Genomic DNA, 19120 nt, shown 5'->3' on the forward strand with positions numbered 1-19120 from the left:
GGGTGTTGGTTGGCTGAGAGGTAACAGATAGGTTTAATTTAGTCGCTAAGGACACATCGTGCATCTCGGAGCATCTCTGCCTTTTAACCACTGTTGTCTACATTGCTTTCAAGACCTTCTCCCTAAAAACAGAAAAGGCTGTGCGTGTCAGCCGCTACACCCTTCCCGGAGCGATGGGAGGTACAGTCGCCGTTCTTATTATTTTCCTGTGGTGAGCCTATCATCATTTATTTCCGATACAGCATCTGATCAGCATATTCATTATGTTTTCTCTGGTGACAGAGGCCGAGACGCGTCAGAAACTGCTGCGCAATGTGAAGAAAGAGGTTCGTTGCATTTTTTATTTCTCTCTTGCTCATCACAGTTTGTGTTTACTGGCGCTGTAAGCTTAGACGACGTGTGTGTGTGTGTGTGTGTGTGTGTGTGTGTGTGGACATCGTTCATCGGGTTTGAGCCACGACTACGCCACAGGCCTGTTTATCATAAAAATGACCATTTATTTTACATAATAAGAGTGGATGCAAGTAGGCTGTCTGTAAAACTGTATGCTTTTTTGCTGTTAGACTGGCGTAAGATGATAATGACGATGGTGGTGATGATGATGATGACGATAATGATACAGATGATGGTGGTGATGATGATGATTTTATATTGGGGAGGGAAAAAACTACACATTTAAGAAGTCTTGTACAGATATTTTTTTTTCAGTCCATGCAAAACCTGTTTTTATATCATATCCTGTTGTAGTCTCTCTCTCTCTCTCTCTCTCTCTCTCTCTCTCTATCTCTCTGAAGAAATCATGATTAAACTGACATTCCCATAACACACCATCTTACTATCTTATTACCAAAACTTAAAGGTGTGACCTTGGCATCTGTTTCATTGGCATTTTAGTGTGTGCTCTAGCAACCATTAAAGTCCAACCCAAACTGGGAGATTTATTACTGAATTGTGAGCCATTTGGATATTAATGTGCCTAGAAATTAAAGAGAGCACTCCATGATTCCCCAGGGAGAGAAAACAGGATGTTTTATTCATTGCTGAGAAAGCCGGGTACTTCCAGGCTTATCGTGTCCGTGCTCCCCCTCACCTGTGACTCATTGCCTCTCAAACATCCATGACTCTGGTGCTAGATCCTGCAGCAAGGAGGGGCTCAGCTGTGTTATTTAGATTTAAATAGAATAACATTGTGTTAGCATTTCAAATTGTAGTTCAGGTTGATTGTAATCATTACAGACTTTTCAGGTTGTTTTTTTCATACGAATAACAGGGACACAAACGATTTTGTGTGCATGTGATTCTTGACATACATATACACCAATATTCAACATGACAGGACCGTTACAGTACGCTATTCTCTCATTCTGTGGACATGCAGCACAAAACCTCACATTAAATTCAGTCAGTTTTACAATAAAGGTTGCATTGCTTATCAACACACGTAAATACTTTATAGAACATGACGTTTTCTAAAATTGTTAGGGTTTACAAATACATATTTCAGTAAAATGTAGTCATTGATGAAGATAAGAGGAATGGCAACAAGCCAGTTAAAGAAAGCTGACATTTTATGTATTCTTAATCTATTCATCCTAAATTAACTTAATGGGGTGATTTTACACATCAAGATCAGTTTCCTAGTCATCAGGAGTACTGCTCAGGCCCTTGAAAACTGTTGTATGATGTCTTCTGTGTCTCTGGACTGAAGACATCATAGGCATCATGGCATCATGGGAAGTGTAGGATACAGTGTGTTAGTTGCAACTTCCTGCCCCATGCATCTCAGTTTGTGACATTACCCAAAGATCAAGAACGAAATTCCTCTAGAACAACAAAAACAACAACACAAACAAAACAAAAAAACATTTGAGACTTGAGGGATATCTCAGGGTTTCTGTGCTTTTCTTTCCATGCTCAAACTGAAGTTATGAGATGGGAAAGCAGACAACAGGACTTAAAAGACTGCATGTGTTATAGTTTTAAAATAATCCAAAGTCTGTGGTGCTCGTAGATGGTGTGGGAGTGCATGCCAGAGGACAAGTAGTGAGCCAGACAGATGAGTTAACATAATAAATGAATAATTTGGTCTCAATGTTTTCCTCATGACTGTGTTGTGGGACTGTGCTGCTCCTTCGTTGCTCATCATTACATCGCCACTACTTCTTGTGTTTCTTGTTTTGACTCCCTGTCACCTTATGTAACTGTGTCAGTCAAGTCTTCTCTCACCATGTACCTTTCTCTCTTAGGTGAAACAAATTATGGAGGAGGCAGTAACGAGGAAATTTGTGCATGCAGACAGCAGCCACATCATATCCTTCTGTGGTAAATGTTTTTTATTTCTACTAAACCTATTGTGATGGAATTGCACAGGAAGCCATCTTTCTTGGGCAGGGTATTCCAAAATTCAGGGTGCATGCTCAAGGCCTTTTCCATCAGCTTTAATGTTCAACATTAACTTGAGTATCATAGGCTACACAAGAGGGGGCTACAAAGAGGGAGACACTAGACAAAGTAAATAAGAGAGAGTCATTTTGTGGCATAGTTTTGTGGAATAGTAGATATTGATTTTGCCTAAAATAGTTCAGCCTTTTGTATCTAATTTCAGAGACTATGGCACAGGACATGCTGTTTTAAATAGTATAAGTCACAGTACAGCGTACAGTGCAGCATGATGGTTGACATCAGTGTCAAGCAGTCACCTCCCACGAGTTCATCCTCACAGTGCAAAGTGATCCTGTAGAGTCTGTTAAAGCAAAGTAAATCCTAACGATTTATTTTCATAAAGCCATTAGTCATGTCTATTTATATTTGATAAGGTGGACGGATGGATATGTATTAAAGTAGACTAACACCCTTCAAAGGTGTTGATACTAACCAGGAGTGACGCGTGTGTGATTCACATCCCTCATATCCTAGCAACGGTAGACAGTGTTCGGCAGATTTCGGTCTATTTCTACTTGCGCCACCTGCGCTTGCCTTTCACCTGTTAAAAACATCGACGCTTTCACAAAGAGGAAATTATGTTGTGCACATGAGATGACTCAAGGGCAAATAAAAAGATTCCACCTCAAGGAAAAAAAATATGAACAAAAACAAAAAATCCAAATCAAATATTGACTAATACTCTGTGTGTTTGTGTGTGTGTGTGTGTGTATAGCTGTGGTGGAGGCCTGCATGCTTCATGGGCTGAAGCGCCGTATTGCAGGCCTGCTGTGTAGTAACAAGGTCGCAGCACTCTTCATGAAGGCGGCAAAAAGCTTTTCGCCTGCTGAGGAACTCTGCCACAAGGTCCAGGAGCTGGAACAGCTTATCGAAAACAGGTGAAATGTTAACTTCCGCCTGTGAGAGGCCAGTGACATAAAATCATATTATGCATTCTTTTTCTTCTAGTCTGGTATATCTTTCCCCTTTGTGTTCTACTTTTATGTGCTAAAATGCATCCTAATGCCTGTCCTATAATTTAACAACTTATACAGACATCTCATCTGGCAGGTTTCTTTTCTGTTTTTCAGCAAGCAGAACAATTCTTCACAGAGTAATGACCGCAGTCGGCAGTCCAAGTTGGCCAACCTCCCTCCTCAGGCACTGAAACACCTGTGGATCCGAACTGCGCTGATGGAGAAGCTCTTGGACAAGATCGTCCTGTATTTGGTGGAGAACAGCAGGTATTGTTATACATTGTGCAATTATAAGCTACTGGATACAGAATATTACCTCCTCCATTCAACACCATCAATTTGTCGTAAGTAGTTCTACGTAGGAACCGATTCCTTTACTGATCTCCGAAACAACTCCTCCTAATGTTCTCCTATTGCACACATAATTTAAAATTTCTAAAATGTTCTAAATTTGATAAATCTTCCTTCAGTGCCTTCTATGAGAAAGAAGCCATGCTGATGGATCCTGTGGATGGACCAATTCTTGCATCTCTATTGGGTATTTATAAACTGCACTAACCTGCACATGGACCACACTAGAGCAGTCAAGCCCTTTATTTTGCCTTACTGTGCTAAATTTCATTTGATGTGATCAATTGTTCAGAACTTGAAAACATACGAATTACCTTGTTTTTACAGTTGGCCCTTGTGCTTTGGAGTACACCAAAGTTAAGACCGCAGACCATTTCTGGACAGACCCATCTGCTGATGAGCTCGTACAGCGGCATCGCATCCACAGCGGCCACTGTCGGCAGGATTCGCCCTCCAGACGGCCTGCCCTGGTTAGACAGTGAAGAACTTTAGATTTTAATCAAATAATCAGCTATAAGCTACTGTATATACTATCAGATGTGTGATACTTCCGATGTCTTCTTAACCTGTATCAGATCCAGAAGAGACAGTCAAGCGGCAGCATGGACGATCGCCCTCTCATGTGGGTGAGGGATTATGTTGAATCACTCCACCAAAACTCCAGAGCCACACTTCTGTTTGGAAAGAACAATGTCCTGGTTCAGCCGGTACGTGCTTTTCTTTTTCAGTATATTTTTCCTTTTTAATACAGTAATAATGCAATCCGAGTACCTGCTTGAAGAGAGGGAATTGATTGATTTATACTCAGCTTATCCAAATAATATTGCAATCAGACGTGTTGTGATGTGAAAGCTCTTACTTGTGTGTGTGTAGAGAGATGACATGGAGGCCATCCCAGGCTACCTTTCGCTACATCAGACTGCAGACCTCATGACACTGAAATGGACACCCAATCAGCTGATGAATGGCAACGTGGGGGAGCTAGATTCTGAGAAAAGGTTAGGCTGACAGAATCCAATCTAATAAGAACTAATTCTCACTTTTACACGGTTGACTCAGTGGCTCCTATTCTCTCATCTTTCCTTCAGTGTTTATTGGGATTATGCTATGACAATTCGTTTGGACGAGATTGTGTATCTCCACTGTCATCAACAAGGTACTGTGATCTGTGATCCCCTTATAACTGTTTAAGTAGCCAATGTAGGAGTTATTTATCGTGTTATTTATTGTGTTAATTTCTCCAGTGAACAGCGGTGGGACAGTAGTTTTGGTGAGCCAGGATGGGATCCAGAGACCTCCTCTACATTTCCCCAAAGGAGGCCACCTCCTCCAGTTTCTCACCTGCCTGGAGACCGGCCTGCTACCTCACGGACAGCTGGACCCACCACTCTGGAACCAGAGAGGAAAGGTCTGCATGAACATAAGAAAATAAAGAACTTCTGGAGCCTCTTATCTTTCAATAACTGAGGCAATAATGCTACGTTTACCTGCAATTATTCTGCTTCATATACTATTTAGTGTTAGCATACATGAGTGCATTGCCTTTCCATTCACAGGGAAAGGTTTTCCCCAAATTGCGAAAGAGGAGTCCACACGGCTCATGTGATTCTGTATCAGATAAAGAAGATGATGAAGCAACCGATTATGTGTTTCGGATCCTCTTTCCTGGCAATCAGATGGAGTTCAGTGAGTGTCTTTAATCTTCCCGTTCTGCCTCCCTGAGCTAATCTAATAAAGCATCATTGGAGATTACATCTACAGCTACATTATTCTCTTAATACTGATTTACAGTTTAGACAATTTCAGTATAGATAAATATGTTGTCATCTTTCTAATTAATTTCTCTCTAATGCTACATTTTGCATCTGTGTATCCATTTCACATTATAGTCAATAAGGAGACTTTGCATGGACACACAGTCATTTGTCTGCCTCATCCCCATCTCCATCCTCTCACTTGGTTTATTTTTTCCATCCCACATTTTCAATGTTTTTCTTATTATTTGCAGGCACTTTTGTGTCCGAATCTATCGGAATGTTATCTGGTTTTACTCGCTCATGATGATAGTAGGAACGGTAATGATAAGGCCTATTATGCTGTGCAGTGGCCCTGGAGCTGATGGACCAGGGTGTGAACATGTGGCAACCGACGCCCAGAAAGTCCTCGTGCTCCTCCTGCTCACAGAATGGCTCTTCTGATGGCTCTCTGCCTAATGGCTGTAATCAGGAAAGGTAAGTGTTTCCTAGGGACAGGCTCAAATGAAATTCAGATTAATCCAGTTGACTATATTAGCCATTTTTTTCCTACCAGGGCTCCCTTGAAGCTTCTTTGTGACACCATGAAGTACCAGATAATCTCCCGTGCTTTCTATGGATGTGAGTACGAACAACTGGGGGTTAACTTTGATTCATTGGGAAATAATTTCATTCAAATTGTTCCTGGTGAAACAAACTTTTATCTTTCCTCTCCAGGGCTTGCATACTGCCGCCATCTGTCCACAGTTCGTACCCACCTTTCTGCTCTGGTCAACACCGCTATAGTTGACCCTGATGTGCCCTGTGGTGCCCGAGGAGGCCTCTCTGTGGAGGTCTGGGACAGGTTCCTCAAGGACAGCTCTGTAAGATTCACGCCGAAACACCATTCCATAAGATATAATATGGTTTTAATTCATTACTGCATTTCTTTTAAATTGTGTGTGACCAGACTTAATCTTGTTCAGGCCTATGAGGAAAAGGAGATACACAGGCTTGTGTATTTTGGTGGTGTTGCTCCTTCACTTCGCAAAGAGGTCTGGCCCTTCCTGTTGGGACACTACCAGTTCACCATGACTGAGAAATGCCGACTTGAGGTATTTCTATGTGCTGTCAGACTGTACAATTCTAAGATTATAAGGTACACATGTACTCAATGTTACAATCTTGGTTTACACAAGGTTTCTGTTTCAGATTGATGAGAAGATGCGGACCATGTATGAGCAGACTATGAAGGAGTGGCAGGGTTGTGAGGCCATAGTCCGTCAGAGGGAGAGAGAGAAACATGCTGAGGCCCTTGCCAGATGTTCGTCTGGAGCCAGTGTGGAGAGAGGACCAGTGCAGCGGGACTCCACCATCAGTACAGATGCAAGTTTGACCTTTTGGCATAAAATGTGCTGCATTATGTAACCATTGTCACAACAGCCAGACCATGAAAGGGAACTGTTTGTTGTATTATGAGGACATCTGTAAGCAAAGTGGCTGACAGTTCTGCTTTTTGTCTCTCCTGCGATGCTTTTCCCCACTCCAGTCGTCTCTAAGTAGCAGCTCAGATCAACAGAATGCCCCCTCACAAAGTGATTCCAGCAGTAGTGCACAGGTAGTTTCTCATGCGCATGAACATCACAATGTTTCTTTCATGTAACAAGTGTTGGCCCACAACTTGTATATAGTTTACTATAATGTCCTCCATTTTCCAAAGCGTACCATAACTTTCAGATTCATTTCCTACCTTCCATTAAAATGAAATCACAACCAACTTGCAGAAACGTTTTTAGAATAGTCATAGTAAATGTTTCGTCACTTTTATTCTTTGTTCATAATTCACTGGCAAAAAAACAGCTTTGATTGAGCTTTGATGAGCTGTGTTGTCAGAAAGTTAAACGGGAAAGATAAACCATAGGAAGACATGGGCAACACATAAAGAGTATGTCAGTTTGAGGACAACATGAATGTGTGAATTGAGTGGCAATTCATCTAATAGTTGTTGAGATGTTTCACAAAAAATTTAAAAAGTCAACCTCAGGATGGCGCTAGAGGAAAAGCTAGGAGATCAACAAGGTCATTAGGATACATTGTGTGGGAGCCATGAATGTCTGCACAAAACATTTGTACCAATTCATCTGTAGTCTAGCATCATCATTGTGATGGAATACATATTACATTTTATGCATGTTTCAAATCTAATCTAAGAGATTTTCATACAGTAATGAAATTAATGGAAACCAAAGGCTGCCTGGAAGGTTTGAAATCATTCATAAGAACTTACAGTATGCCTTGGAAATTTCAGTAATATATATCTGATTTGTATGGGCTGACACATGCAAAACCCCTGGTGTAATCCTTCGGCATTTGTCCATTTCATTGCTACAGGATACAAAATGTACTGCATGTTCACCACTTTCCTTTGTTTACCAGGTATTTTTATCAGTTGAGGCAGTGGATCCGATTGACACTGAGTCCAGGCCTGAGGAAGGAGAATTACAGCACAGTAGTCCACTGAAGGACGTCGCGAGTGGCACTGCAGACCCACAACTTTCCTCCTGCAACCCCTCCTCCCCAGGTCTGTCAAATCAAGGTCCAAGTTCAGAAAACAGCCCTCTTGTAATGGAGTCAGCTGTTGGATCTACAACCTCTGAGCAGTCAGCGGAAGCATCAGAAGTCTTAAATGAGAAAACTACAACTGGATCACAGCCAGCAGAAGAGGATGTAATGGAGCCAGTAGCCAAGGACAAGGTTTCAGAGACAAAGATGGAGACAGTTACAGAAAGTGAGGTGGTTAAGGACTGTGGATTCAGTAACTCACAGGAGACTTCTGAATCAGAGGGAAAACTTGAGGTTGAAGAAAAAGATCTAACAACAAATGATCAATCTGAAGATTTAAAAGCTGTAGCCACAAATATGAATTCAAGATGTGTTCCAGAGAACACAAATGTTCTAAAGCTAGAAACAGAGATTCATAACGAATATTTCCAAGCACCTCCACTCGGGCAGACCTTGACTTTTCAAGCACACAAAGGCAAAGATCTGGAAGTGGAGCCATTATGTCCACCTCCAGCAGAAAAAGATGCAAATTCACCAAGTGAAATAAAGCCAGAGGTTCCTGAAAAGCCTGAAACAACTTCTGAAAAAACCCCATCACAAGTGACAAAGGCCTGTACCACAGAGTCAGACAGAAAGGATGCTGAAGCAACAGTTTGTGACTTGGCTGAAACCAAAAAAGCAGCAGAAATTCCATTTGAGAAACCTGGTTCAAATTCACCTGTCAGACAAGTGCTGAATGCTCTTCAGTCAGCGTCAAGGGGGAGCCTTTCATTATCGTCCCACTCCCGGCAGTCTCCAGACACGGCCGATTCAGATGACTCTCCTTCTGCCCTGGAAATGGAGGACATTCCTGCAGGGATAACATGTGTGACCTCTGAGGATATCAAGGCCAGGCCTTTGGCAGGCCTTGCTGCACCCCCTGTCTCCTTCGCACAAAGAGAGAAAATGGCATCAGTGGACCTTGTCCTAGATCACCATCTGGACACAGCCTGTAACACCAGTCCTGAGGGCACTGACCTGGGCCTTTCTGAAGATGAGCCTGAGATGGAAAATGTGCTCACTGAACCAGAGTCTGCGGAGGTGGGAGGAGACACCAAACACGATGAATCCTCAGAAGAACAAACTTATTCTGTAAGAATTACATATGACACACACACTTCTTCTTTTAATCAGAAGCATGCGCTAACAGAAGTAACTCTTATTTTTCTAGCAAGAAACACTGGACATGTACTTGATCAATTTACATCGCATTGACAAAGATGTCCGACGTTGTGACAGAGCATATTGGTACTTCACTTCCGAGAACCTGGATAAGCTGCGTAATATCATGTGCAGGTAAATGTGTCACCACTCTGAATATCTCTGTAGTTTGCCTTAACCCAAAACAAAAAATCTGAAACATCTGGTTGTCTTTGTAGTTACGTGTGGCAGCATCTGGATACAGGTTACGTCCAGGGCATGTGTGATCTGCTGGCTCCCCTCCTGGTTATTCTGGACGACGGTCAGTGAAGCTTTAGTACAAACTATCAGTATACACTTTGCCTAAATGCACATAAAAGGGCTAAATGAGTAACTTTTTTAATGTGTGTAAATGTGTGTGCTTCCCAGAGGTCATGGCATTTAGCTGCTTCACTGAACTGATGAAGAGGATGAACCAGAATTTTCCTCATGGAGGTGCCATGGACTCTCACTTTGCCAACATGCGTTCTCTTATCCAGGTATGTACATATACAGTATGTGCACAAACACATGCATGCAAGAATGCAAAAGCTATATTGTGATGATGCCATGCTTTTATACTAATAGATCCTGGACTCTGAGCTGTTTGAACTGATGCAGCAGAATGGAGACTACACTCACTTCTACTTCTGTTATCGTTGGTTTCTACTTGACTTCAAAAGAGGTGATGGGAGACGCAGGCATCGTGATATTTGCTTGATTAAAGAGCAAAACGTAGCATTTTACACATACTGAATGTAATCTGATTTCTTCCTTTTGTTTTGCACAGAAATGGTGTATGATGACGTGTTCTCCTTGTGGGAAACAATCTGGGCGGCCAAGTTCACCTCCTCTGAGCACTTTGTGCTCTTCGTTGCTCTGGCACTTGTGGAGATGTATAGAGACATCATCCTAGAAAATAACATGGACTTCACAGACATCATCAAGTTCTTTAATGGTAAGATGAGATGAGAGAAATACAAATGCTACGATAATTACCAGAGCAATTATTATTCATAATTACACCAGTCTAATATAAAGTTCTAATAATCAGTTGAATAATAATAATAATAATAATAGTTTGCATTTATATAGCACCCAAGGACCTTTACATTAGAAGGCAGACAAAAACCACATAGGAGACAGTCAACCAATAACATATTGAAGTAAACCAGTTGATTAAGATGATATTTTAGCTATGATAACGTAGGATACTTTCAAAATAGGTACAAAAATCCTGTAACATTCTCACTCAGTATTGAGGGAAAAATTAAGTATTAAATATTATCAATATTACTAAACAATTTGCCTCTTGTAAGTCGCGCCAATTTTCCCATTCTCTTCTCAGAAATGGCAGAGCGACACAACGTCCCGCAGGTCCTCATGATGGCTCGAGACTTGGTCCACAAAGTGCAGACCCTCATAGAAAACAAGTGATGCAGGATGCTGCTGTTCTGCTGCTGCTCCCATGTTTCTTTGTGCTAAATTGTTAAAGATACTGACACGATCACATAACAGTCATGTATTGTTAATGAAATGCAGTGATTGGTAAGTACAGAAAAGACAACTGGTCATTAAAACTGCTCGTTACTCTAAGATAGTTGTGTAACAACTTCTTTCCAGTTGCTCCTCTCAATGTTCAGGAGATGCAACTATTGCCAGTAAATTTATTTTGAAAGTGTTATTGTTCACCTGGTGAATGTACCCTTGTTGAAACTGCTTCAGGATGTTATTTATTTTGCCTTAAATTTAGCTATTTTTTCAGGGATACAGCAACCAAATTCTTCACTGTATTGTCATTCTACATATTTTTAAGGTTAACTTTGTTCAGTTATACCTATCGTACATCTTGTGATACACTTGAATATATTTTCAGTTTTATTATTATTATTATTTTGCTGAAATTGTAGCTACCATGATGAAACATCTTGTGATGCACTTGAATATATTTTCAGTAATAACGTCTGGCATTTTGGATGATTTGGTTTTGTAAACATTAGAGATACTAGCACTGACCTACCCCTGCTTGGTCAGTGCGAGGTTGTGTCCAAGTAGCATGTGTGGTTTGCTTCTCAATAACCATTTTGAGGACCACTTGCTGGCTTCTCTGAGGTTTGATGGCTCCTCTTCCTGTGTTGCACTCTGATGCACACAAGCTTGCAGGATATCCAGACCGAACCTGTGAACTCTGTGCAGTCCAGCATGATTGCACATAGTTTGCATATGGCATATCGCTCTTTCCTCTGGCACCCAACAAGTTCTCATACTGTGTGCTCCTTCTATCTCTGACCTCCTCTATGCATTGATCCTTTGACCCCTCTCCTAGCTTTTGTTGCTGTGCAGACCAATGCTACTCTGGAATCAGCTGGTTCAAATGATTAATGCAGACACTCGGTACATTCTTCTTACCTTAAATAATACAATCCTGCTCAGGCTGAAGAATTCAGCTGCTGGTTCTCACGACATCCAGACAGTACAGTGCTAACAGCTTCTGCTTCCTTGCAGCATTGCGACAGCTGCTGTGATGATTCATTTTGAGCTGGTGGAAAACTCAAAGGGGTGTGCAGTGAATGCAGCATGCTTCCTTTGCACTCTATACCCTCTCTTTCACTTTCAGCTTCTTCAGATCAGTTTCATGGTTTTCTGCCGCTGTCTTGCCCTGCTGGTTTTGGTTGCCTTGTCTTTAACATGCTCTAGTTAATTGTTTTTATAGACCCAAGTTTCACTGTTACCTCAAGATCCCTTCAAACCTGTTGAAAACTCACTTTGGCTTGTTCCATTTCTTATTCGACACCTTTCCTCAGTTACATTTTATTTCCTGTAAAGCTACTGTGTACCTCTTTCATTTATTCATTTGAAAGAGCAGTCACATTGTGCTCAGCCTGGTGAATCTTATCTGGTGCCCTCCAGTTCCTTGGAAGGCTCACTTTTTGGCCAGACTGTGATGGTCACCAGATTTACATACTGCACACCTCTTAGCTTGAGTGAACACATGAGCTCCTCACTCAAGTTCATTATACTGTATAACAGTGCTGCTCAGACGGTCATAACTTCAGCTACTTGTGATTTTGATCTTTTTGAAGCCATCATTAGGTTTTCACAGGCTACAAAGTACCAGAAGGTCAACGTATTACATTTAAAGGGTCGGTTCAGTGGTAGCTAGTCAGTGGTATGTAGCCATGAAGATATTTTCAGTTTTATGTGTGTACATTTTGAGATATACACCACTGCTAATCCAATACAGTGGAGTTGAATTTAACAGCAATGTGTCTTTCCAGAAACAATGCCCTGGAGCCCTTGATATGACCTTCAATAGTTTAAATTCAGACTATATTTTGTAGAAAGTAATTCCAAATTTCAGATGGATATCCTAAAATCTTAGCAGATAAATACAAATCTATCTACATGGCTAGATGCCAGCTTAAATATGATTTATTGGTGCCATTCACAGTTGCAAAATAGCCAGAACACACCCATGTTTGGTCCACTGTGGCTTAAATTCCAGTGTTTTGATATCACTGCTAATGTGTCTCCATATGATCTTCTAAAACATGCCTGAGTATTGCTGTTTGTGTATTGCTGTGTTTGTTGTCAGAAGATTTACTGTATACAATGTGTTAAAAAGAAACTGACTTATTGTATAACTAAGCTAAAACATATTTATTAAATGCAATACAACGTCTGTATATGGGCTTTATCGGATTATGATGAACAGATAGATAAAAATATGCCATTGGAAATAAATATATTTTTATTTTTTTCTGTCTTCTCAAATTGTCACCTGGTATAATTAATTTATTGCGTATTAAAAATATTATATTTTGCATCCCATGTGCCTTATGTGTATTTCTAAACATGACACTTAAACACACACACACACCTAGACATACCTACCTTCAAACTGTCTAATGTAAATGTTCTGTGTAAGAACATAGAGATGTTACGTCCAAACAAGTAAAGCAAACACATTCACATTCTTTGCTCTCTTCTTCATGTCTTTGAAAGAGCAGATAGTCTCTGTAGTTAGTTCCACTTTGGGTGCTCCTGGCCTTTAAAGGATAGGTTTTAGTTTTTCAAGTCAATCTAAAATCGTCGCCCACATGTACAGCGTCACTGGTTACTGGTTTCTCCTCTCCATACTGGTCATGAAGACATCCCCTCCTAATGTGAAGAGGACAAAATGAAGTCTTCACTCTGCAAAAAATGCATTCCAGAGTTCAGCTGAAGCGAATAAGAGGCTTCATCAGTCTGAGTTAGACTAAACAAGTGGGTATTTTCCAAAGGCCAGTCTTTTTAGTAAAAAATTCCCTCTTTATCCCTCCACTACAGCTCAGAGAAGTTGTCTGGCAAATCACAGAGGGAATTTCACAGCCTGGTACTAGCTTCTGTTTAATTTAGAAACTTTCTCAATGTGAAACTATGCTTTAATTTAAAGGATTAACACACCTGTTTCAACCTTTTGGAAAGTTTCCTTCAATGAATACAGTAAGGGTCTATTAAAAACATGTTTCAGGACAAGGAATGAAACAGTCACAGTAAAAGTTTGCATTTTATTGGTAAAGAAAAAACAAAACATTGGAGATGGATACAAATAATAGTCCACCTACAGGCCACCTCAGTCAGAGGTTCACACATTAAAAAAATAATCTGACAGGTGAGGCTCACAGTCAACATGTGTCACTACTCTAAAAGGCTTGCTAATTTTACATGTTTTGAATCAGAGGAGGATATTGATTAGCTTCACGGGTTCTTAGATTGGCAAAAACTTCATACTTAAAGCAGAAATGTGACACACAGGAAGGAAACTTTTCAAGAATTTAAGATGCAGTATTACCTTTAGCCTGACAGCTGCAGAAATTTGTAATTTGTTTTGGACAATATAACATTACATGTGTGTACTGGTTCCTGCCTATATTTGACATCACAATCCAGGATTTCTTTATAAAAGAAACCTCCAACTTGTTATTAGGATGCTCAAATACATTTACCTCGCTAAGCAAATAACAAACCAACAGTCCCACTTCCAGACAACACATATAGGTGTTTAAAGAACAAAGAAAAATAATCTTTAAGGCTGGGGGAGGAGCAGGCTGTTCAGGTGATCCTGACCATGGAATGTATGTAGCAAGAAATAAAATGACGTATCCTAGGAGGAGGCCCGGGGTTTAAAAAAAAAAAGAAAAGAAAAGAAAAAAAAAGTAGAATTACAAAACCTTTTCCCCAATTCCTCTATAAATGACGGGCCTTTCTATCGGTAATGACGTGGCGGTGGGCTATGGTGCTGTGGAGGGTGCCTCCTGGGGGGAGGGCTATGGCGCGACATAGCATGGCGTGGAGGTGACTGGTAGCGTGGAGGGGGAGATCCTCTGTTATGGTAGGGAGGTGAATAGCGACCTCTGGACCTGGATCGGGAACGCGACTGACCCCAGTTGGGGGTGCCCCTTTCCTCATAGACGCGGATGTAAGCAGTCTCGCCCTACAAAAGGAAAAAAATATTACTTTTATTCCTTTAACCATCTAAAAAGGGTAAAGGGACAATTAAATATCATCAGCACTGGAACTCACTTGATGAGAACGGAACTCGGTCCGATCCAGTCTGCGTAGTGCGTACTCCATGTCGTCTCTGCGGAGAAATTCCACCACGCCCTCTCCATCACGCTGCACGTCTGCAAAACAAACGTCTCCTGCCTCGCGCATATGATCCTTCAGATCCTGCCAGCTCCCAGTTGGTGGTAACCCTGGAATGGGGAAAAAGACAACTGTGATGGGGACAAAACATACTTCCTTGCTTAAAATTACCTGGCACTTAAAACCTAAAAGCATTGCAGGGTCAGGTTTCATCTTTTGTCCAAAGTGTAAACAGCGTCTTTATTAATTGGTTTTATGGCATTTTTATGAAACCTGAGCTAAACAGCAATTGAAATTTAAAAGCTAGGTGTATATAGATGGAGAAGTGAGAAGAGCTTGGGTTTTGTGTGTGTTCTTTCTTATTGTATATTTATTAAGGAATGCTTGGTAGTGGGCATCATAAATGAAAGCACCATCATACCACAGTAACTGAATTGTCACCAACTGAAAAAAAAAAGATCTAAATTGAATTCAGTCAAACAAAAGATATTCCAGTTTTTAGAAGCTTAAATATCTACCTTCTCTTGTAATTACTACTACTGACAACTGGCTGTTTGTTATGGCAATGCTCTTTGGGACTTGTAGTTTACTTAAGTGTTTAGGTGTCTTTTATCATTTACTTTTTTCCTCCAATGCATTTATCATTCATTGTTAGTGCTGATGACTTAACTCAGAATCGCAAAGTTGGAAATGCTCAAATGGACAGCCACCTTAATTCTAAATAGGAAAAATGAATATGAATTTTAGTTTTGTAACTCTCTGGACAGGTATAACTCCACCCACTTCTCCACTCAATATTCACAAGATCCTTTGTGGCTACAGACGTTGACTGACAGGAAATCTAAACCTTGCAGATGAAAGGTGTGCATATGAGACAATTTAAATGAAATTATTTTGGGCGAGTGTTCCAGAGAACACCAATATTTTCAGACCAGAACCCCAGAGTGTGTTACTTCCAGAAATTTGCTCTAGTGGTAGACTGGTCAAGTCAGGCAACTATATTAACCTAGACTTTAAAAGGGGGTTGGTCTTAGATAAGCAGTCCAATTTTAACAGCTTGTATAAACATGCTTGTATTAACATGAGATAAATGTAGCACACAACAAATAATGAATTATATGCAATGACAAAATTACACCTACCAGTCACTACAGTCGGTGTTTGGGATTATGCAGCCAACATGACCGGTTTTCAGTTTACAGTTTTGTTTTTCATGACTTAAGGAGCTGACTTGACCTCATCCACTTAGTCCCCTTGACCTCCAGTCCGCCATGAGAGAGAGAAACATATCTGCCTACGACTCATGACGTCCATCTACTAGTCCCCTTGTCTTCCAGTCCGCCATGAGAGAGAGAAATATCTGCCTACGACTTATGACGTCCTCTACTAGTCCCCTTGTCCTCCAGTCCGCCAAGAGAGAGAGAGAGAGAAACATATCTGCCTACGACTCATGATGTCCACCTACTAGTCCCCTTGTCCTCCAATCCGCCATGAGAGAGAGCGAGAGAAACATATCTGCCTACGACTCTTACGTCCACCATTCTACTAATCCCCTTGACCTCCAGGATGGCGTGAAAGTGAGAGAAATATTAACTGGCTATGACTCATGACGTCCACCTACCAGTCACTATGACCCGGAATTCAGATCTTCGAGTTGGGGGTCCAAACCTTCCCCTAGGTCCTCCTCCTCCTCCTCCTCCTCCAACTCCACCTCCACCACCTCCTCCACCTCCACCACCTCCCATAGCACCAAATTTAGCACCAGAGGATCGAGGATACTCTACACGAAGCTTGGAGTCTCCATATCCATATCCATTCCTCCCATAGACAGCATCATCTGCATCCCTAAGAGAAGAGAGCAAAGAACCCCTTACCAAAGTACGCTTGTTTCACTAGCGGACATAGACCTGGAAATGTCGTCTCCTTCCATTCCCTGCTGTCAGTCACTGGAGACGATATTATACCACAAAACTTAAGGTGTCCAACAAGGGGTAAGAGATTCGACTTGGCAAAGACCATCCCTAAAACTCACCGTGGGTCTTCAAATCGGACGAAGGCAAATGGAATAGTGCCTCTATTGTTCTTCAATTCAATATCGCGGATTTTTCCATATTTGTAGAAGAGATCCTCAATGTCTCTCTCCTGGACATCCACGGGAAGATTCCCAACGTAGATCCGGCCATCCGACATGGTGGTTAAGTGAATGGCACTGCTGACACAGAATGGGGGCACCTGCAGACTTTAAGATCACTTCTTGATTTCACAAACAGCTGTGGAAGTGGTCCTTCCTTCCTTATCCTAATCCTAGTCCCAATCCAAAACTTAGTCCATCCGCCTCCAATTCCTTAATTTAGACAAAAATGAAAATCTAAACCGGGGATGCAGCCATGATAGTAGTAAATGAGTTCAAAAAAATGGCCTCGGATCCAAGCCTGAAAGCTTTAAAACACAGGGTAATGAATGTCCAACAACCTTAATAAATAGTCATAGTATAATACTGCTTGAAATTGTGACCATTGTGTGCACAGAATCTACTGGGAAAAACAACACATTTAATACATCTTTTTGCATTCTTCAGTGTGTGTGTGGACACTGATATGTACAGATGGGTGACAAATTAAAGGATTGGCCCTCCAAAATATCCCATAGGTGTTCAGTTGGGTTGATGATTCATGTCATTTTCATACTCATTAAACCAGTCTGTGACACCTTACGCCCTACATGGAAGCATCTGCATTTGCTGTGGTACTGCACTCCTTTATTCAGGTCTTTCCTTTAATTTGTCACCTATGTTTATTTATTTAAACATCTACTAGCATTGCAGTAAGGTAAATTAAGACGAATACATGCCTGCTACAGTAAAATGAGGAAGCTACATTTTATTTGCATATCTTTTACAAAATGCACAATGCAATTCAACATCAAACTATAGCCTTACATATTACCATAGATTTTAAATCAACACACCCCTGATGATGTCCCCAACCAATAAACACTTAACTAATATATCTATAGCAGGGCTGTTATACTGAAATACGAAACTGATGATTTTAATTTTCTGGACACATAATAGGGTGAGTCAACTGGCTAATCATTAGTAATAACGTTAATGGTGGTGAACAATGGCATTTCATCAAGATTCAACGGTATGACCAGTGCATAACGTTAAAACAACAATTGTCTCGACTTCAATACGTTTCCTGGGCCTTGAAACGCGCGTATAATACAACAGTTGGTGAACCGACCAAACTTGTCAGCTGACACATACGTTTTAATATTAGTTATAAGGGCAGCAAACGAAGATGGTTGCCAAGCATTAACCTTTTGCCGTAGTCTCAAACAGTGCTAAGGCTACGGCTAAACTAGCCTAGCTAACGTTAGCTAGCGTTGATTTTATGAGTTTGCATTATTGTGCAACTACCTATCAGCAGTTTAGCCAGACGGTTCAATTGACATTTGTGGCTTGAAATTGAACGAAATTGAACGCCAGCTTCAGACATGCTATGTTACTCCAGTAATTACGATAACAGATCCGTCTCTTTGTTGATAATGTAAGGTCAGCTAGTCGGGCTGCGAGCGTCTGTTTCAGCTAAAATGCATCAAGATTTCTCACACTCTCACACACAGATACAAATAATTGGGCAGTGTAACGTTACATTAATTGCATGCAGTAAGCAGAACTTAGATTAAGGGTGCGATTACCTTTCAACGCAATTATGGGCGCCTTCTTTTGTAGATTTAATGCTACCAGTTCGCACGCTGTGCTGCTTCCGTGTTAGTTAGCAACATTAGCAAGCAGCTCTGTGGCTTCTTCTACTTCCGATTTCCGGCAGACAGTAGTGAGGGTTAGTGCATTGCTGCCTCCCGCCGGAAAGAAAATGAACATGTTCCTTGCTTTGGTAAATCCCAACTTCTAATAATGCTATATAAAAAAAGTACGTTTTGGCTCCTAGCTTAGCTGTATCCAAAAACAGTTCTATAATAGACCGGACACTGGAGACTGTTCAGCATGTTGTACCTTCCTCCCCTCCCTGAGCCCCCAGAGCAGCTGCTGAAACAGTATAATCCACCAAGTGCCCACAGCAACTGGATTTTGTAAAAAACAACAACAACAAAAGACTGATATGTGCCTCTATTATGTATTTGGAGTGGCAGTGTCCCTATCATCAATGTAGCTTGGCAGACATGACTCAATTTAATGCCCGGATGCTTCTTTTCCACTTAAATCAC

General features: G+C 41.1%; 2 protein-coding genes across 3 annotated transcripts; one reads left to right on the forward strand and one right to left on the reverse strand.

The window, feature by feature from the left end:
* Positions 1 to 263: 263 nt before the first annotated feature.
* On the forward strand, positions 264 to 10699 carry sgsm1b (small G protein signaling modulator 1b). The gene is made up of 24 exons (XM_070924362.1): positions 264 to 326; positions 2247 to 2322; positions 3158 to 3320; positions 3513 to 3665; positions 3869 to 3936; positions 4077 to 4219; positions 4325 to 4456; positions 4623 to 4747; positions 4838 to 4905; positions 4994 to 5157; positions 5306 to 5435; positions 5854 to 5980; positions 6060 to 6124; positions 6221 to 6366; positions 6469 to 6597; positions 6695 to 6868; positions 7032 to 7100; positions 7919 to 9175; positions 9255 to 9379; positions 9463 to 9545; positions 9653 to 9762; positions 9851 to 9947; positions 10053 to 10220; positions 10611 to 10699. Exons 1-24 carry the CDS (start codon positions 264 to 266, stop codon positions 10697 to 10699), a joined length of 3924 nt encoding a protein of 1307 aa, XP_070780463.1.
* Positions 10700 to 13792: 3093 nt separating this feature from the next.
* On the reverse strand, positions 13793 to 18678 carry srsf9 (serine and arginine rich splicing factor 9). 2 transcript variants are annotated; one of them, XM_070924560.1, is made up of 5 exons: positions 18593 to 18678; positions 16923 to 17122; positions 16512 to 16735; positions 14828 to 15000; positions 13793 to 14738 (listed from the first exon to the last, which is right to left on the reverse strand). In XM_070924560.1, the coding sequence occupies exons 2-5, from the start codon at positions 17078 to 17080 to the stop codon at positions 14511 to 14513; spliced, it is 783 nt and encodes a 260-aa protein (XP_070780661.1). In that variant the 5' UTR covers positions 17081 to 17122; positions 18593 to 18678; the 3' UTR covers positions 13793 to 14510. The 2 variants fall into 2 exon arrangements, with proteins under 2 accessions (XP_070780661.1, XP_070780660.1); XM_070924559.1 differs by having other exon boundaries at positions 16923 to 17329; positions 18593 to 18609.
* Positions 18679 to 19120: the final 442 nt, after the last annotated feature.

Source organism: Enoplosus armatus, chromosome 18, assembly GCF_043641665.1.
Source record: "Enoplosus armatus isolate fEnoArm2 chromosome 18, fEnoArm2.hap1, whole genome shotgun sequence".
NCBI lineage: Eukaryota > Metazoa > Chordata > Actinopteri > Centrarchiformes > Enoplosidae > Enoplosus > Enoplosus armatus.

Excerpts from the sequence above, each read along its gene's own strand:
- sgsm1b (XM_070924362.1), top strand. The coding sequence starts at position 264 with ATGTTTTCTCTGGTGACAGAGGCCGAGACGCGTCAGAAACTGCTGCGC. Across the intron at positions 327-2,246 it reads TGCGCAATGTGAAGAAAGAG|GTGAAACAAATTATGGAGGA; the intron begins GTTCGTTGCATT and ends TTTCTCTCTTAG. Across the intron at positions 10,221-10,610 it reads CATCATCAAGTTCTTTAATG|AAATGGCAGAGCGACACAAC; the intron begins GTAAGATGAGAT and ends TTCTCTTCTCAG.
- srsf9 (XM_070924560.1), bottom strand. The coding sequence starts at position 17,080 with ATGTCGGATGGCCGGATCTACGTTGGGAATCTTCCCGTGGATGTCCAG. Across the intron at positions 16,736-16,922 it reads GTCCGATTTGAAGACCCACG|GGATGCAGATGATGCTGTCT; the intron begins GTGAGTTTTAGG and ends CTCTTCTCTTAG. Across the intron at positions 14,739-14,827 it reads CCGAGTTCCGTTCTCATCAA|GGCGAGACTGCTTACATCCG; the intron begins GTGAGTTCCAGT and ends TTCCTTTTGTAG.